Source organism: Clytia hemisphaerica, unplaced genomic scaffold (genome assembly GCF_902728285.1).
Source record: "Clytia hemisphaerica strain Z4C2 unplaced genomic scaffold, Clytia hemisphaerica genome assembly, whole genome shotgun sequence".
In the NCBI taxonomy this organism is placed as follows: Eukaryota; Metazoa; Cnidaria; class Hydrozoa; order Leptothecata; family Clytiidae; genus Clytia; species Clytia hemisphaerica.
In genome coordinates this window covers 101830-122725 of record NW_027104135.1, presented here as the reverse complement: position 1 = coordinate 122725, position 20896 = coordinate 101830, and the positions used below count along the sequence as shown (strand labels likewise).

Below are 20896 nucleotides of genomic sequence, written 5' to 3'. Positions count from 1 at the left end.
GCAGGTTTTTGAACCGCGGGCGGCTTACAGTAAACATAACATTAAATTCCATCGTCCTAAAGAGAAAAGTATCGGAATTCCATGAATTTTACTTAATTTTGCATTAAAGTATTGGCAATTCCATGATTTTTTTAGGTTAGGCGGCAATCACAAATCCGTTCTTTGCGGTCACGTGGTCGGGTCGGTCGGTCGTCGGTCGGTCGGTCGGTCTGTCCGGTCGGTCGGTCGTTCGTAAAAATTTTCGGGTTTACATAACGACAAAAAATGGCGCATGTAATGATAAACAAAGTCAAAATGCTGCGAATGCGCTAGAAATCGCTCGCAAAATATCGGCATTATATAATAAAATTTTTGAACGAAGGAAACGTCATCGACAGAAAAAGTCCGACAAATTTACCGACTCACTGACTCAATTCTACTCAATTTTCGAGAGTCGGTCGGGCGACGCGAAACGAAGATATTTGTGATTGCCGCCTTACAGTAACGGAATTCCACGGTTTTCATAGGCATTTTGTAAATTTGTTACAGAAATCCCGGACTTTCTTGAAAGCAATTTGCTACGGAAATTCCATATCGTCCATTAGGGGGGGGGGGGTAACGAATAAAAACAGGACCCTGCCGACGCACCGGACTTAACAAACACCATACACGCGAAAGTCCAGTGTAGAATGAGAATTTTTTTTACCACCGGACAATCTCTACACCGGACTTAAGGAAGTCGGATGTCCGGTGTCGGAGAAGGACATTTTTTTCCACCGGACAATCAAAACAGCGGACATGACCAGTCCGGTGCGTCCGGTGTTTCTTAATTTTTTGTTTCATTAATGTCCAGCGTCCAAAATTCACACCGGACTTATTGCGTCCGGCAGTTAGTCACACTAGGAAATCTAGCTTTCAGAACATCAGTCATCTACCGTAGAGTCGTTTAATCTCGACATACGTCTTGCAATCTCGACACCGGATCTGTAAAATAATCAAAACAAACCTTGAATGAAATTCTTGGTATCATTCTTATCGAACAAGTTCATCCATCAAACTAGAAGTTCAGTAAACATTGCAATCCTTTCAATTAAAAAAATAGCCAAATTATAAGCAGTTTTACACAACACACGAAACGCATGCAAACTTCCTCGTAACTTTCTCGTGTCCATCATTAAAATTTTACAACTTTATTACGCTTCAAGTTTTTTTTTTTTTTTTTTTTTAAATGGACAGCCTGTAGCATCGTGCGATCTTAGTATCAAGAATATAGTAATTAAATATTAAATTAAAACGTTAAATATTAAATATTAAAATACGTAGAGCTAGGAAATTCAAAGTTAAATAAAGAAAAAAAAATTGAAATCACGACACAAACAAAACTGAAAACTGAATCGAAAAACTGTCGAAATAGCACAACCTAGCGGGTCATGCCAAACTCAAAAGCAAAACAAAAGCAATGGTCAATACGGAAAAATAAGTACTAAAATCTATGAAAAGCTAACTTCAAATATTATTTAATAAGTCAATCTCATCAAACCTAAGGTTTGGTTTTAGTGTTCGTGTGCCGCGATACATGTTACGACGCTTCGTTAAAGCAAACGAAATTTTTTTCTGATCCAATTTTTGGTTTGAGACGCGTGAGATCTGTCTTATCAGCTAGTAGATTAGCTACGCTCCAAGAGTGCTCAGCTCTACACCCATTCCACATTCATGAAAATATCAACGGAGTGAATGATCCAGATCAACTTTGAGAATCGTTCGTTGTAGTTTCTCTTTTTTTCCCTTCGTTTGACGCAAAGCGCTTTGAGACTTTGGGCTGTGTCTCAGAGCATAGGCGTTGAATACCTTTACATCAAAAAATGCTCGTTGTCCACGAACCCAAAAGCCTCCAGCACTGATGTCAGCTCTCGCGTTGTCAGTCGTGATCGCACCTTTGTTTAAGCGTTCGTCAGTGATCGGCTCCAACATTGGTTCGATAGCGACATCATGTGTCACTTGATTCAACATTTGAGCAATTGTATCCCTCAAAGTGTTGTGCCGTTGTTGGTAGATGAACCCTCCTTTAGGGCAGGAAAGTGCATGCTCAACAGAGAACGACTTGCCACATGCACATGTCGATGGTAGGTGCTTCATGTTCCATCAATTACGCTTCAAGTCACGTGATAAAAATAATTCGCGCGCTTAGCCTGGTTTCCCTTCCTTAATTAAAACACGCTCTAGGCGCTAACGGCGCACGCCTGATGGCCAGTATGGCGGTCCATTAATTCAAAGGAAACCGGGTGCTTTTTTTATTTTCGGTTCACGGTAAAAATGTCTACTAAAAAATTCCTCGCTGCAAATTTGTGTTGTTGTGATTTAGACATCTTGTTGAAGCATCTAATTAGTTTTAGCGATTACTACATCGTTAAAGTTTTCTTTTCAAATAAAGTATAAGTAATAACACTCACATTTCTCATATTATATTAACAATCTGTGACGTGATAGAGAGAGTACATTTTAGTGATTGATTGATAACTTTGGTATGTATTTGTTTATGTTTGATTTTTTATTTCGAAGACCAGCCTACAGCTATGTCGAGATTGCAAGACGTATGTCGAGATTAAACGACTCTACGGTACAGGATACATTTCAACAACAAGGATGAGAGTTACCTGAATCAAATTCGCAAGACAATATTGATTAAAACTTGAAAGTTGGAAACAAAATAAAACGTGCAGCAGCCAAAGTCAACCAACCAAAATTTGTCATTCAATTCCCGAGACAGCGCTTCGATTTTTAAGGCCTTGTTTATTACGCTAAAGTAAAAAAACAATTACGCACATGTAAATGGGTCATTGTTTGAGGTAGATAGCCGGGTTGGTGTAATTTAAGATGCACGATCTAACGATTTACGATTCACGATGCGCGATCCATGCATAAAGTATGCTGATTATTCCTAATAATTATCATAAAACTTAAATTATATAACATAATTCTAAAACAATGGCATAATCTTTTTTTGTGCTTTTGTTTACCATGGTAAATTTATGCAACAAAAAAAAAAGAAATGAGTAAGAAATAGAACTACGAATAATTACGACCGTTTTATTATGAAAAAAACTAACTTTTGATAATGAATGGAAGCTACCTTGTGAACATAATCTTACAATTGACAGAGAGTGGAAGTATAAACAATGTACAAGAAATATTTTTGCTCTCTCATAATCGAATATAGGAATTTCTTTCTTAAAGGAAATAAAAGAATATATTGGTTTTTCGGACCGTAATGTACGAAGCAAAAAACTGGTGCTCTATTATGTGAAAGAATTTTTTCTTTCGGTAAACAACTCCCCTATATTGATTCAAGTTATGAAAAAGAGAGTACAGAAGGTGAATGCACCACGTGACTTTCATTTTCTTTTAATCTATGACTGATTTAAGTATAATTTGTATAATCTTACATAAATGATGTTCTAAAAAATAACTGAGTTTCAGCGAATGAAAGTTTGTAAATTGCCTAAATATTTTATCATGATTTGCATAATTACGCATGAATTAACATATTTTATGCACGGATCGCGAATCGTGCATCGTAAATCGTTAGATCGTGCATCTTAAATTACACCAACCCGAGATAGCCTATCCGGCAGTGCGCGGATCTAGGTGGGTTCCGCCTCCCCCGTAGATCTTTTTCTTGGGAAGTTGATCTTCAAATTAGTTTTCAAGGTTGGCTTGGCTCAAATTTTTTCATCTATGGCTCAAATTTTAGGCAATTTCTCAAAGTTTTTGAAAATGTTAATTTCATTAAAAAGCGCCGGGTTATTTTTTCATGAATCCCTTTAGAAGTTTTGCGGTGCATTTTTTTGCTTGAGAGTCAAGTAAACGATATAGCGCTTTCGCAGCATTAATCTTTGATACGCATTTTGGCGGGACGCTAGTGTGGCTAACTGTCCGGTGTAGCGAAAGGATACTTTTTGCCACCGAAAAGGCCTTTGAAGGGTCTTGGAGGAGCTCCCTTTTAATCAAATCATAAGAATCACAAGAAAACAAATGACTACACGCAAAAAACTGAATAAACATAAAGTTTGATTTACAAGTTTACATAAAAAAGTACGAAAGTATATACATATACTCACAGCTTTCGTCTACCGTGAAAAAGGGTAACTTGCATCAGTGGAGGCTAACATGCATATACCCCAATTCACAGACTTGTCTGGTCATGGTTTTCTCACCTTGTAATATGAAAATCAAATTTAAGAAAACATGTAATTAATTGAGGAAAGATAATTATAATTACCATGAATTGCGTTTCCCAAATGACCTCACTTTTACACGCTTCATAATCTGACATCTTTGTTATTTAGAATTTTCAAAAGAATAAGTCGCGATTACGTCATTAGTCCAAAATATGATTGGCTGATAGATGTGAGCCTGGTTTCCCCATCCACTCGGTAAAATATTCACCACCCTTCAGCCACCCTTGAGAGACAGGGGCGGCAAAAAAAAGTAAGTACGCAACCTTATGGAAACCACCCCATTTTGACATTTTTTTTAAACAAGTGGCGAAAACGGGGGAGAGTGTGCAGAGGAGAGCAGGCAAAAGACATTTACAATCACGCTCTTCGAAGCTTGTGACATGTTGTCGTGGGAAAAGAAAAGTGATTCTGATCAAAGGTACGTTTTTCTATTGTCAAGTAATTTTGTCATAATGTTTCCATGTCAACACTTTGAAGAGAAGTAATACTGCTCTAGTTGGTCTGTTAATTGGGGTATATGCATGTTAGCCTCCACTGATGCAAGTTACCCTTTTTCACGGTACCATTTCATATTGCATTTTTTTTGCTGACAAAGCATTGCAAAAGTGGCTGGATGATGATAATGGAACGGCCCCCGCTCTTGACTGCTCCAGGACTCCAAATAATCCGCGGCGTCCCGCTCGCCACAAGAGCGTGGGAGGGGGGGTGGCAAAACGTTAAATAATTAACAGAATTTTCGAAATTTGTCTATCTAAAGGGCTACATACACTACACAATATATTGTCAGGCAATATATTGACGATATATTGCTGAGTGCCGGCAATATATTGAAGTGGTGTCCGCAATATATTGTCACCTCCATTTGCAATATTTCAACAATATAGGGGGTGTTGTTTACAGAAAGAAAATTCCTGTTGTTTACTTCGTACACTACGGTCCAGAAACCGTATTGTCAAGTATTGTTCGTCAATATATTGTGTAGTCTAAGTAGCCCTTAAGGGCAATTTTCGAACTTTGGCTCGACATACCCGCCCCTTTCTAGGAAAAACAACCTACTCTTAGGTTCCAAATAAACAGGGGAGGGGGTTTGGAGAATTTTATCTTAAAATTTTAATAAACGGGGGACCCTAGTTGCCGGAGACTGTAAATTGCATTTCTGAAAACCCAAAATTAAGGCACCTAGAATGAATGATCAATACGGTAAAATTTACATGATTTGGGCTTTTTTTGGGTTTTATGTTGACAGATTTTAGCGATTTTCGTGATCGTAATGACAATGAGCGCAAAAGATTTGGCGTTGAGATGATGAAGGGTGCCGCTGGAGTAGGTTTTCAGCTTATGGCAAAACATGTTCCAGGTATGCATTGACAAAGAAGATTTTAGCAATTTGACTGTTTCCTCGTTACACTCTTTTGTTTATTAGAACAATGTTGTAAGAACAATAAGACTCAAAAACGATAAAAAAACACACTTTAAGAAACGGTCAGAGACTACTTGAATGGCAGAATTTTAGTCAAATTGAAAAATAAGAACAGCCGAGCCTCACAGAAAATTATTTGGTTCTTATAAAAGAAGTATATTTGACGGATTCCCTAACCTTGTGATGCAATTGAGAAGCTAAATTTCAATTTTCAGCCAAACGTGCGGTGCTTATTCAGATTCAGTGATGGGTAGAAGTGTACAGACAAAAAACATCATTTCTTTTTCGATACTGTACAATAAGGTATGTTTAAAGCCACGTGCAAAAGAAGTACAATGTTAATAACAGAATTTGTTAAAAACTTCAACTTTAATCCAAAAACGATAATTCAACAAACATTAGAAAAAATTCTATCTAAATCACAAATCTATTAAAATACTTATTCTAGAAAGTTGATATGGTCGAAAAAAAACATCTTGATGAACCGAAAAGTTTCTCTATTCTTGCTCAACAATGTAGACAGAGCCTTCACGGAATTTCATTGGCCCTTTCATGACATCATAAACGCGTCCGAAAACATTCAACTTGATTTGACTCGTCTCCAGACCTCGAACACGTGTAGCAGCAGAATGCGAAGAGTCACTGGACACCATCACTTCCTCATGTTCGGCATTATTACCGGACGTTATCTGTCCGACAAAAACATGCTGACGTAACCATAAATCACGGTATTTCTTATCAGTGTACAAGTTATTCAATTCAAATTTTTTCATGGACAGCATCTCACGGTTTGTTGGTGCGAGGACGGTGAGTGGTGAAGATTGTGTGAATTTTTGTTGTAAGTTTTTATGCATACCAACACAAGCTCCCGATTCAAAACATATTTTGTCAACTTGTTCGAAATCGCTTGCATTAAAGCCACTCATGTCCAACAAACTGAAGTGAAAACAAGAAATGTTAATTAAAATATCATACTGGTTTTGATTTGGCGAGAGAAAGAGTGTTCCTAGACGATTCAATAAAGGATCACTTAAATGAACAGTCAGTTAGTAAAAGAATGATTAACTTCACATGTAGTAGTGCAGGAGTTCAGGGTTCGATTCTCACCGATGCTGTGATTTCCCAGGGGGGGGGGGGGGTACTTAGGCAAAAATGGATGATGGGTGTGTGCGGACGGTAAGGGTCGGTTTTTTCACCTTTTAAAGTCTCTCTAAGGGTCGGAAAATCAGAAAGTTTTAAATTCGTCTCTCTAAGGGTCGGAAAATTCAGGATTTTTTTTGATTTACAGAAAAAAAATTGTAATAAAGTCTCTCTAAGGGTATGACTTTTTTTAAAAATCGAAAAAAAAAATTCAAAAAGTCTCTCTAAGGGTCACCTTTCCAGCAAAAATCAGTCTCTCTAAAGGTCGCTTTTCGGAGGTCCCGTCCGCACATACCTCTCATTCGCAAACTCTAGTACCCCCCCGGTGTGATTCACTTGGCCTTGACCATGCCATGTGAGGGAAATTGGGAACCATGTTCTAATACAAAAGCGTGGGGAGATATGTTTCCATTCCTTGAAATGTAAGGAAATTTTTTTCCTAATATGCCATAGTGAAATTTTTATATTTTCGAAACTCCGTAAGAAATGTCTTGATTCCTCTCATATCTCCAATTTCGGAAATCTATGATTCGCCCAGTGCTACAAATTTACTGGGAAACTTTTGACAGGTTCCACCGAAGTAGAAATTTCAAAAGATGAAAACCATAAAACAGATTGAAATACCTTCTAAACATTGAAGTTTGTTTCATATCCATAGTCTTCAGAACTTGAAGTAAGGAAGCAGTGGGTGGAATTAAAACTTCATCGATTACAGAGAGCACCATACGTTCGTTCCGAATGTGGTATAAAATGTTCGCCTCCTCAACTTTCAATGCTGTCTGAAGGGGAAGGGGAAGAATTTGATAATCCATACAAGGGAAGAAATTTACTTAGTCGCATCGCAGAGAGCACACAACAATGCATGCTTCTGGTGGCATCAAAGATCGTTGTGTCTGATGCGATGGAGAAATAGAACCTCTCCAAAATTAATAACCGGTGGGGGGATTGGAATAAAAAGTGGGGGGTTGGAATAAGAATGAATGTCCTGGTTGAAAAATTTTTGAAAAACGCTTTAGGTATCCGAGACTAGGAGTTTTACACTCGAAATGAAGGAAGATATGCCGTAGCCTAGGTTCGAATCTTTTTCCTCGTTCTTCATGTTGTCTCTGTGCTACCCGTATGTCTCCGTAAATGTATTTCTCTTTATTCAAGAACCTCACACATTTTCATTGAAACATTAGGTTTTAGATCATAAACAAATGTTCACTTACAATTCTGTTCCCAGACAGGGCGGAGATACCAAGATGAAGCACTGCACCATGGTGTTGTGATCGGACAGTCGTGGGTGCGATAATTTCGGACACAAGGTGGTACAACAAAACGTCGTCCTTTTCATTGAGACCTATAATTGTCAGAAATAACATTTTGGAATCAAGTTTGTCAAGTTTATCGAGTCTTAGAGTGCCTAAAAAGTTACAGGTTTAAAATCAAATTGGACTTTAAAACCCGTTCAACGTCCCGAATCACAGACCCAGTAAGTCTGGGAACATAAAGTAATCAACCTTTGAGAATCCCCACTGTACCTTTGAAAATCCCCACTCTATTCCTAATTCAATTTTTAGCCCATTGGCAATACCTCTGTTGATATTTTATTCTCACTAGCTATCATTTTTAACACGAGTAAACCAAATAAGCATAGAAACAACAATGCATAAAACTATTACCTGCTCTTGGTTGTCTTAAGAACTTTCTGAAAGCATCATCAGTTGGACAAAACAAAGTTGGTCCGTCATTCAAATGTTTCGGTTGACGTAAAAAGTGTAAAAGATTGTGCTTGTGTAACGATTTCACGAATAATCCACAACCGGCTGTTTTGGCGAGGTCATAGATGGTGAATTCTGAACCTGTAAACAAAAAGATGAGAAGTTGAAGATATATACTATCTGTGAAAATGATTTTCAAATCGTTTGGCCTCTTCACTTACACTGTCGGAAATACACCAGTATTTCATAAAAGATTACAAGACTTAACCTTTCAAGCACGCAACATTTTTTGAAAAATGTGAAAATTTCCAACTTTTTTGTAAAAATCCAATACTTCAAATTGACACAAAAGCTTGAAACTTGAGAGTTAGACAACTGTTATCATATCATTAAAAAGGTATTTTTAAATACTCCTTCAAAAAGCATTTAGTGTATGTCTTTTAAATCGAATAGTCAGGAGTTATAATCGTAAGTCTGGACATCGGTATATCGGCTAATTTTGAACTGTGATAGCGTCACTCGGGTTTGAAGGATTAAATCATACCAGTGTTACTGAATTCTATGGATCTTCTTTTTCTTTTCAAATCAGCGACACCAGGACTTGCTCGGAGTGGGCTTGCTAAACCACCGGCAACTGATGGGTGTTTATCCAAGATCTTTCGAAGGCGTTCAGCGAGGTCTTTTTGTTGAGGTAATAGAGTCTAATTTGATGGGTGAAGCAAAAACAAAATGTCACAAGGTTTTAGCAGTAATATACATTTTTTTATAACCAAATCCAATTTTCGGATCAGGGCTGTTTTCTGAAATATTTGCTTTGACCACCCTTAATATCATACCATATTTATGCTTATTGGGTTAAGAGCTATCGTTTGCCATGGTTAGATTATCTAAAAAGCTTTTAAAATTTACAAGACAGTGAAAATAAAATTGCTAATTTGGACCCTCGATCCTTGTCAACCTGGCTGTGTAGATTTACAAAAGCAAACTTCCCTAAATACACGAAAAAAGCTTCATTGCACCTTTTCCCCTTTCATCCGATGGATCTCATTTTCGAATTAGAGGGAGCTAACTGTATATCCTATAGAAAAGTTACAATACCGTGATTGCGTTGATGATATCTTCAGTAGATGAGAGATTGATATTTGTGGTGGTTGATGGGATGTTTGATCCACTCATTTTGCCATCTGTTTGTGTCAATTTCATTCCCTGCATCACGTAATTGCCCGACTGAAATGAAGATGGATGAGCTTTAAATGTCGAGACCGATGGGAAATTACACACTGAGAATATACCACAAAAAAGCAATATATTTTCTTAAACATAAAAAACATTAGGATTTTAAAATCCTGAGTTTAAGAAAATAAAGAAAGATTTTCCAGCTCCTCTCGAATTTTCTTGTCTTCTTAGATGATTTCACTGGTCAAATAAAACGTATAATTCGTGCTGTGTGTACACCATATAGTAATGAAACTAGTAGGAGACTCTGTGAAAAGGATTTACACCCCATAAATGAAAACCAGGCGTTATAATATAATGGACACATAAACGATTTATTGACGTTAGACCTTTCCAATTTTTGAATAAACTTAGAAAAACGGACTGGTCGGTCATTTGTTTCTTTGCTTCAACTCAAACTCTTTGCTTTGACTCAAAATTTCATTATAATGAAAAAATTGTGTCTTTGTCTTACCGATTGAAAGATATTGATGTAGACATCATTACTTCCACAACACGAAGAGCATTTACCAACCCCCTGGCATGTGAAATTGACTTTCGGTGGTGCACACGTGGTCGTCACCGCTGGTGGTTCTGCAATGAATGACGAAGGATAATTATTTTATGCAAAAAAAACACAATGGTAGATCGAGGCCGATATTGAGAACCTCTTGCTTTCAATAAGCAGAACAACAGAATTTACTGATCTACAGATGGTAGTCAGGATATAATATAGGTCTAATCTACCACCTTTTTACCATTTAAATTATAGATGAAACTAAAAGTTGCAGGAAGCCCAAGTATCATGTATACCAACAACCAATAAATAACTAAGAAGCGAAGACCGAACCGACTGGTCTAAGGTATCACGCCCGCAAACCAGGCGTTCGTGGTTCAAAGTCTCCTCTCCTTCCAATGTCGCGTCCAGGTCATAGATAACTGAGCCGGTTAACGCTCTAAAACAATCGAAAGTCTGACTAAAGGGGGCGCTCGATTCAAAAACGACCGTACACGCGGCCCGAAATTAGGCCTTTGAAAACGGACCCTTACAGTGCAGAAAAAGTTTAGCCAAATTTGAGTAAATTTGGGCGAAAAATCGATCCTTACGTTACATTTTCTTAAAAAGTTTAGTCCATTTTCAGGCAAAATAAATAAGATCTGATTTTCCAAATTTTTACATCCTTAAAGTGCACTTTTACTAATATTTGCTCATTTCGACCCATACAGTGCATTTTGGGAAGGTTGAAATAAGGACCCATAAGCGCCGCAGGGTAATATGAATTATGAAATAAAGTAGTTGATAAAAACTATTATCATACGTGTTGGTATTTTAGCAGGGGCTTCGCATAGTTTCTTTGAGATTTGTTTGACAAATTCCTTAGAAATCAATTCTTCGATGGAATCAACCACGGATACTTTGGATGGGTCACGTGTGATTTGGTTCAATTGTTCTCTATCGACGTCCTTGGTCACACCTAGAAACGAGAAAAGGAAATATAACTTAGATTTTGGACGCATCCTTTTTGACACAATCTAATCATATGATTAATTGTATGATAATAGATATAGCCCTAGATATATAATAGATATACATACTCTTTAAGACCTCTCTGAAACCCTCTCCAATTCCAACTTCAGGGGGCGAAGAATTCCCTTCAAATCAGGAATAAATGAGGGGGCAATATTCACTTTCGAACTATAGAAAGATTTGATTTGATTTAAAGAGAGTTGACTTTAACTCTTAATCTTAGGTTTTATAGGTTTTATATATTCACAAGCGATTTGAAGTACAAATTAAATGGAGGGTTCTCGAGACGTTCATGAACGTTCCAGAACGTTCGAGAACGTTCATGAAGGTTCTACAACGTTACCAAATCTTCTAAGACGTTCTTAAACTAGTAAATAAAAGAGAATGACCAGACACGTTCAAGAACGTTTTCTAGCGTTCCAAGCACGTTCCTAAACGTTCAAGAACGTTCCATATTGCTCGCTTTACTGGAACGTTACTTTTTATTTGTATTTAAAGTCGCTTGTGATGACACATATAAATGTTCATACCGATAGCGATGATAGCAGTGTTCGGGTGTTCGTAAAGTGGTTTGGATGTTTGTACAGGGTCATAAGCTTCTGTTTTGTCGTTCGACTTTGTCGGGTTTTGTTTACCGTCAGTGATAAGAATCACCAAACGTGGTATGATCGCTTCACGGACACCTGAAATGTTAACAAAGTTATTTTGATTGGTCAAGATAATTTACTTTACCTTACCTTATGTTGAGTCTATATACATTCTGAGAGGGATTTCAGTCCCAAATATTTTACCATTTAGGCTTATTGGGTTAAGGCTTTCGTTTGCAAAAATCAAATTATCTAATAAACTAAAATAATAGAAAAGCTTAGAAAAACGTAAAAAAACTTTTCTTATTGCCCATAGAAGACCCGAAACACAGCCTTGCTTTACTCAATAAAAAGGGGAAAATCAACAAGAAAATGTGCTTATAATGGGCTTTTCCAGAAATAGTCCGTGTCCCCTCTGTTGAGGATATCGGATATCCAGGGGGTTAACAATTTTTGTTCAAAAGTGGATATCCAGGGGGTTAAATATCTTCAAGGGAGCGGATATCCAGGGGTAAAGTGTCTTTTCAAGTAAAAAATACGATATCCAAGGGGTAAGCATCTTTAAAGAGAGGATATCCAGGGGGTTGAGCATATTTTTAAGAGTGGATATCCAGGGGGTTCGATACTTCGAAAGATCAATATCCTCAACAGTGAGGGTAAAAAAAATTTCTGGAAAAGCCCAATAATATAACTGACCTCCTTCTTTGGTGAATAATTCTTGGTGCGTCCGGTTAAAAGCTAAATCCATTCTTGTCCGATATCCAATGTATGGTAGATTCTTGACCGCTTCGTTGAAGTCTTTCCAGTTCAAATAATCCTTCATTTTGATCTCCACTCTTGTGGTGTGCGACAAATCGCTGAACACCACAACTCCAGCATGTGCTCCTGCCTCGCTGATGTTGAACCTTTGAATAATGGAAGAATCTGATTGGTTAAACAAGGTCATGTGATTTAGGTTTATTGTAAAGATGAAAAGTGCGGGAGCCTGTCCCATCCTAAGTAATAGTCAAATAGTCTACAAAGTTGTCAAACGAAAAAGTTAAGCGTAAAACTTATGCAATCCAGACACTGTTATGTAAAAATGTATGTAAATGAAAATATACACAACGCATAGAATTTCTCCAAATCCTATAGAAAAATCACTGATTATCTACTGATTGAACAAATACTTTGATAATATTACGTGAAGGCCTCAACTGTTCTTTTTCTCGATTAATTTTAAGCCAACAAAAGAAAATTCCTACAATGATTAGTGAAGCTGCTCAAACTACTGTACCTGTGAGCAATTTGTTGAACAAAGAATAATTCTTTTTGCCAATCCAGTCGAATAGAGTGCGAAGAATCCACCAAAAAAGCAATATCCACGGCTTGGTGACATTTTTCTTCTTCTGCAAGAGCTGCAAGTACCAACTGATCTCCTGAAACCAAAACAAAGAGTTTGTCGCTAAAGTATTGTTCATTGTCGAGTTTTTACACCTTATTAACTTAGATACCATATTCCTTTTCACATTACAATCAGCGCCGAAGTATATTGACGATTTTGGGTATTTTAACGTTTTTCAAAATCTAAAGGTCGGAGCGAGAATTTCAGTTTCAGTATTTCCACTTCATTTGAATCCTACTGTTGACAAGCAGAATATAATAGGAGATGGCGTGCTATGCAGTTCTTCAATAATAATAATAATAATAATAATAATGATATATTTCTGGCATTTCCAAAATTTACATTTGGCTCTTCACCTGAAAATTCTGTATATAATATATGTGCAATGTCTAGAAAAACAAGTAATACTTTAATGGACCTACCTATTTATAAAACGAATAATTAGAATTTAATGGAAGTAATGTATAATTTTAAATTTCGATTTATATATCTATTGGAACGGAGAAAGCAATTAAGAAACGCATCGATGTTTAACGGTGAAAGAAAAATCATGAAAATCTGTCGAGTATAAGTTGAAAAAATGAAGGAAAACCGTTTTACGCTGGTTTTCGGCTGTTCCGGCGATTTTTAAGGAGTTCCGGATTCAAAGGATGATTTTTTTGGAAATCAAACGATGCTAAGTTTTGGGCATCATCATAAAGAACATTTTTCTGTAAAGAAACAATTAAATAAGTTGAAAAAATGTGACGGAAATGTGAAAAAACTACGATTTCCGGCACATTTCCGGTTCTACAGACCGGAAAAATTTTTTTTTCGGCAAACGGTTTTCGACACCTTTTCGGCAGTACTAATGTGCATCTATGTGCAAAAAATCGCAATGAACTAATGATAAAATCTCGAGAAAATCTCAAAAAACCGCTTTTTTCGGGACATTTCCGGTTCTACCGGCCGGAAAATTTTTTTTTTCGAAAATTGGGCTCTGTCACATTTTGGGCATTGCCATTTTACATCATTGTGCAAAAAATCATGAAAATCTGTCGAGTATAAGTTGAAAAAATGAAGGAAAACCGTTTTACGCCGGTTTTCGGCTGTTCCGGCGATTTTTAAGGAGTTCCGGATTCAAAGGATGATTTTTTGGAAATCAAACGATGCTAAGTTTTGGGCATCATCATAAAGAACATTTTTCTGTAAAGAAACAATTAAATAAGTTGAAAAAAATGTGACGGAAATGTGAAAAAACGACGATTTCCGGCACATTTCCGGTTCTACAGACCGGAAAAAATTTTTTTTCGGCAAACGGTTTTCGACACCTTTTCGGCAGTACAAATGTGCATCTATGTGCAAAAAATCGCAAAAAACTAATGATAAAATCTCGAGAAAATCTCAAAAAACCGCTTTTTTCGGGACATTTCCGGTTCTACCGGCCGGAAAAATTTTTTTTTCGAAAATCGGGCTCCGTCACATTCGAGGGTTTATAGTAATGCACCTTTGTGCAAAAAATCAGAAAAATTGAATGAGCCAATCTCGAGAAAAGTTGGTAACTAACGAACGAACGAACGAACGAACGAACTAACGAACACGGGTTAATTTATAGGACCTCCACCCCACCGGGGTAGGTCCAAAAATTGTAAAATAACCTGGTAGTATACTGAAGAAAAATTGGGGCCGTATGCGGACAAGCAGATAGGGACGAAGCGGTGGGCTAGTATGACGAATAAAATGATTAGGATTAAGAAGTATAAGGGGTAAAATGTGAATAGTGATAGAGCTAGACTAAAACCTAAACAAATCCGAGTATCTGAGTATGCTAGCTGAGGCCATCGCAATGTGTGCTATTATAAAAAATTAACGAATATATTTAAAAAAAAAAATACTAACATAATGTTATAAGCTAGACTAGACTAAGGTTCAAGTACTATTGGTGGCTAGAGGTAAAGTAAGCGACAAAATAGATCTAAGAACTCGGTGAGATAGAATCACGACAGAGCGTAAGATAGAATGAGTAAAACTTGCATAGATTGCAACACCGAAGGCTGTGTAAAAGTGTACTGGACCTTGCAAAACACGACCAGTATTTTGACATAAATAAGTGAGCTATCAACTATCTAAATTAAATTAATTGAAAATAATTAAACATCAAATGGAAAAAAAAAAAAAAACTTCATAGAACTAGAATATAATAAAGTCATATATATGCACTGAAGAAAATACAGACAATTGGGCACATTTCCTTTTATCATGGAAAGCAATTAATTGGTTAGTGATTAGTGTTTACAACCCATCCATAGTGATGGTAATTATTAAAGATTTTCTTCTTTTTTTCATAGAATTATATTTCACAGATCTATCGACCTCTCAACGGAATAATATTGAATTTTATTTATAACATCATTGTCTAATTCCTCGTCTGTCTTCCAGTCGTCAGAAGACATAGGCAGACTAGATGTTGATTAGGTCTTTGTCCAAGGTTTTCGAACTAGGCAGAGGTTTTTTCAAGAGCTTTTATGAAAGGTTGTCAAAAATCTAAATTCGAATCAGTGTCGTAGCAACTGGGGGGGCAAGGGGGGGGCTATGCCCCCCCCCAATAATTCTTTCAAAAATGGTTATTTTGCAAAATGCAAAGTTTTTCTTTTTTAATTTGTCATAATTGTCACAATTGAGTGCATTTTCAAGCAATCTAGAGCTAAAATTTTTCAAAATTCCCCCCCCCCCCCGGGCCAAACCATGGTTGGCCCTCGCGGTGTCACTAAACTTCAGCCCCCCCCCCCAATATGGAAATGCTTCCTACGGCACTGCGAATAAAATATCGGACAAAATATTTGATAAAAAGTGGATTTCCCTTAAACACAACAAATGATTCAAAAGCTAAAGTTTGCTCCAATAGGGCTGGGAATATAGCTTAAAACCCACTGAACACCTCCAAAATCAAAACATCCAATGAAATAAAAGTATTAAAATTGCAATTCTCACCCGAATTCCAAATTTTGAAAAACGTTCAAATTTTAGTTTTCAATTTAATACATGGACAGGCAGATTGCAAATCAATAGCGTACCGCGCCGAATCTAAAAATAGATTATATTTTTGACATAATCATTACTCTCGATGTGTTTGTACGAGTTCCAACCCCATCAATCTTTGCGTTAATCTCTTTTGCACGTTAATTGCATCATTTGAAAAAAGATATATAGGAACTTGCACGTATCTTTAATTGAGCCGCATTGAATTGTGGGATTGCAACTCGTACAAATGTCAAAAATAAACGAAAAGTAATAATCATGACGTATGCGTTGCAGAGCGCTATTTAGTCAATGAGGACCCCCCAGCGGTTTGCGTGATGGCGTGATTGGGACTTTTTTCTTGCGTGATGGCGTGATGAGAGATTTTGGCGTGATGCGTGATAGGGCAAAAATTTGAGGCGTGATGCGTGATTTGGGCTATTTTTCGCCATTTTTTGTGTGATGACAAATTTTAGCGATTTTCGTGATGCGTGATAGAGAAGATTTTTTTGCGTGGGGGCGTGATTAGGGGTGCCGCTGGGGGGGGGGAGGGGTCGTTAATCTATATTTCCTGATGAAATGAAAGAAGTGTTGAAAGAGTATAGCCTTCGTGATATGCAATATTGCAATGTCTTCTGGCATTACATCACGTACCCAACAGCTGATTGGTTGTAAGTGAGGTAAAATCAGTTAATACGTCAATTTCGACCAATCAGCTGTTGGGACCGTGGAAGACATTGCAATAGTGCTTATCATGAATAGCCTTGCTTTTGTTTATCTGGTTTAAGTAAGATGTATAAACCCACGGATACTATTTCTGGCTAGATCTGTCTTAATTTCAGAAAATCATGTCAAATTCACCTTCGTTGCTTGTGTCTTTAAGTGTATTCAAACCACCGAATAGATTGGATTGAAATGCAGTGGGAGCTGTCGATTGACCTATGATAAAGAAATTTAAACTCACATTTCAATACCTTATTCATTTGAACAGGAACCTGTTTTATATAACCGGTTCAGACACCGTCGAAACTGGCCAGAGAATGGGACAAGAAGTTCTATCCACTCACCATCCGGTCAGCCCGATTATCATTATAATCTTTCGTGGAACTTATTCTCTAAGTGAGGAAATCAAAATGACTAAAAATTCGAATACAATAGTCCCTATAGAGACTTTCATCACACTAAGTTCAAGATTTACGTCAATTCTAACCAATAGAATAGCTTCATTTCGTTTCAGAGCGAAACAGAACCCTTATGTGCGAACATGGTCTCGAACGCGCACGGGGAACTAGATTACGTAACATTTATGGAAAATTCGAGTTGTTTGACTTTTTTTTGTAGGGGTTTATTTCCCTATTGAGATCAGAAAATATCAATATAATATTGAATATTCTACTGTAATTTTATTATAAATAGTTCTATCTATCGTGTTGAAAATCGAAAGAATTGTTTTACCGTATGCAGGAGGGTTGGAAGCCATGTTTGTGATAGATTTGTAAACGCCACTATTCTTGCTCAACCCGCCCCACGATTGTGACGTAATAACACGGTTTGGTGATAACGTGATTCTGTTTAAGTCTTCTTGTGCACCTTCATTGATACCAACAGCAAGGATGGTGAATGTGAATGTGGGTAGCTCATTTCCGTTAACATTCCTGATGGAAAAAATCCGATTAATAATATTCAATTTTAACGGGCGGCAAAAATCCTGAAAATTTTTAATTTTGGCGAATTTTGTCTAAATTCGCCGAATTCGTCAAAATAAGTTCCCGCCAAAATAAGTTCTCTTAAGGTAATATAGCATATTTTGAAAAATTTGGAACAGTTAGCCACACAAGTAACTAATAAGTATATTCATCTAGTGGCCGTCGGCGGAGCCTGTAGAGTGCGCGAGATTCTTGAACCAACTCTAAATCAAATGATGGTTGACATCTGTTCAAATTTTGGTAGACTTCAAATTTCGACTCTTTCGCATGAAAGAAAATACACTCACATGGCTCCTTGGATTCCTTTGACTGCGGTTGAGAGGGGAGGGAAGCCATCTTGTTTTGATGACGTCAGTACAAACATGACGATTTTCTCAGAGCCTTCTTTACTTCCATCGAAGTATCGGCCCTTCTCAATGTTGTTGATGATGGTGAGCAAGTTCTCTTTGGGTTTCCTGTAAAAGTGAAGTAGAGATAAAAAGTACATCAACAAAATACACTTTTTCTTATTCATGATATGCACCGTTGCAATGACTTCTGACATTACATCACGGACCCAGGTAGCTGATTGGTTGTAAGTGACGTAAAATTTATCAATACGTCATAAATTCAACCAATCAGCTGTTAGGTCCGTGGAAGACATTGCAATGGTGCATATCGTGAATAAGCAGCAGCAATTTTCGGGTCAGGACTAGGGTTGCTTTAGCATTCTAGCTCATTTTCTGAAAAACTTGGTTAAACATTATACCATATTTATCCTTATTGGGTCAAGGCCTATCGTTTGTCATGCTTAGATTATCAAAAAAGTATTTACTTTACGATATAGTGAAAAATATTCATTCTGTTTCTTGATGAGTTTATACAATTTTAAGATTTTCGGAAAAAGACTCGTTTCAAACGTTTTCACGCAAATTCGATTGTTTCGCTACTGCTAGAGATTCGAAAGTTTAAAGTGACCACAAAAAATCGAATATTTGGAAAACTAGCCCCGTTGAAAGTTTTATATTGATAACAAAAGCAACTTAAAGTAAGCAAAATCAGATTTAAAAAAAACCTACTGATTACGGAGTATGTTTATTCCAGTATTAATATTAGGACGAACGCCAATTGAATGCGCCATATTTTTCACTTCCACAATTCTTTGATCGGACAACAAGAAACCAAACCGGATACAACCATCTTTGTCAAATTCCGCTGTCAAATCCCGATAAAAGTTCCGGATACTTGGAAAGTCATTGAGTCGATTTTTAGTCGGTGATTCGAATACGACTAGAATATTTTTCTGTTTACCATTGCATGTCTTCTTATTTTTTAATATAGAGGGTAAGGAACCGAGACCGGAAGGTTTGAATCTTGATGAAGTGTCTTTTAAGCTTCCGAAGCTCCCAAACATTGGTAGACCACCGATCCCGATCTCTGAAGAAAAAATATAAAGCAAATTGGAATGTTTACTGGTTATTAATAGATACTTGTTTTTTTTTTTTAAGAAACACAATTGTAAGAAACATGAGGCTCAGAATGCCTAAAAACTAAGAAACATCTAAGAAACATGCTGAGGCTGAGAATGAGAAGATAACATTTTTTAATTCGTTTTTTTTAAGAACCTTCCAATCCAGCCTTCCATGAGGCTGATTATGTCAAAAAGTTTAGAAACATGTAAGAAACATTTAAGGCTCAAAAGGCCGATTTCTTAAGAAACATTGAGGCTTCTTGGTAAAACTAGTGTACTAGTGTACGGTGTACTCTCAGGAAATAATAACAATAAGCGGGCACTACTGATGATTTCCAGCTTCCTTCTTTTGTTCTAGGGCGTGCTTTCAAAATCTTCTGCTGACCCAGATCTCTTATTCTAACCTCTCGCTTCATTTATAGGTTTTTGAAAAGATCTTTCAGCCGAGGTCTAAGGATTATCAAGTAAGTAAGTCTGTGACCCGACAGGCTTCTCTATACATAGGTAACTCAATTTTTGGTTCTTTCTCACTCATGAGCATCAAGTAGGAAAGCATCAAGTACCATTTTTGTACTAAGTACGAGGTCTTTGGTATGAAGGTCAATCACCCCGAATTCGATAGATTCTGCAGCCATTTCAGAGTTTAACCGTTGTTTCCAATAACCTTTAAGAGTAGAAATAAAATAAAAAATCGACGCAAACTTACGTTGTTGGGAAAGCTGGAAAAGGGCCAACAAAACAAATCCGCCCAAAAATTTCATGATTTCTTCTTTACCATTTACTCGATTTTTTTTCTTTACTGAAGGTCATCCCTTTAAACATTGATTTATATATCCTCATTTCAGGTTGATACCTCACGTGGTTGGAATAGTTTATTTCCATTGGTTGATACAATAAAAGCTGACTCCTGATTGGGTGATTCGGTGAATGGGTCATCATCAAGAATGTTTTGTTCTAATTGGATATTACTCCGAAAGATTTCTTTCATTGGTTCTTTTTATGATCACATGATATTAAACAAACTCTCTGATTGGTTTAAACTATAATACGACACCCAAAGATTCCATGATGTTTTTTCTTCATTCTCTTAAAAAGAAAGCGTACGTCAACCAATCGTGAGTGATATCAAAAAAACCGACATGATGTTTGAAGTAGATCTGTTTTCGTGTAGAAAATAACCTGTGAAAACCGCTAGATGACATAAAGGGCGTCTGTTAACATCACGTAACAAGTTAGATGTCACTTGTGCAAATGAAAAAAAAGAAGTACATGGATTGTCTGTATTTTCATAAATTCCCTGGTTACTGTATGATATTCCAGACGTAAGCACCTAAAATAACCCGCCAGGCGTTTGTCACCAATTGTATTGTTTAGTGGCAAACACCTAACGTAAACACGTAAAACAATAAGTCTTGAATATCACGAATTCATTGAATACAAATTAAACAGAAATTTCGGCTCAGTAAGAAGACCAAATCGATTGACATATCTAATGACAAATAGCAAAAACAACACAATAAGGGTGTGGTCCCTGAAACTCTCGTTGTGG

General features: G+C 36.9%; 1 protein-coding gene across 1 annotated transcript; it reads right to left on the bottom strand.

The window, feature by feature from the left end:
• Positions 1-5896: 5896 nt before the first annotated feature.
• Positions 5897-20596, bottom strand: LOC136813671 (collagen alpha-3(VI) chain-like). Its single transcript, XM_067070169.1, has 16 exons — positions 20054-20596; positions 18956-19313; positions 18185-18352; positions 17647-17846; positions 17053-17130; positions 13087-13228; positions 12507-12715; positions 11754-11906; positions 11015-11170; positions 10171-10289; positions 9579-9707; positions 9025-9181; positions 8442-8621; positions 7989-8119; positions 7402-7556; positions 5897-6573 (listed from the first exon to the last, which is right to left on the bottom strand). The coding sequence occupies exons 1-16, from the start codon at positions 20106-20108 to the stop codon at positions 6135-6137; spliced, it is 2829 nt and encodes a 942-aa protein (XP_066926270.1). The 5' UTR covers positions 20109-20596; the 3' UTR covers positions 5897-6134.
• Between the last annotated feature and the right edge of the window lie 300 nt (positions 20597-20896).

Excerpts from the sequence above, each read along its gene's own strand:
- LOC136813671 (XM_067070169.1), bottom strand. The coding sequence starts at position 20,108 with ATGAAATTTTTGGGCGGATTTGTTTTGTTGGCCCTTTTCCAGCTTTCC. Across the intron at positions 19,314-20,053 it reads TTTCCAGCTTTCCCAACAAC|AGATCGGGATCGGTGGTCTA; the intron begins GTAAGTTTGCGT and ends TTTTTTCTTCAG. Across the intron at positions 18,353-18,955 it reads ATAAACATACTCCGTAATCA|GAAACCCAAAGAGAACTTGC; the intron begins GTAGGTTTTTTT and ends TCACTTTTACAG.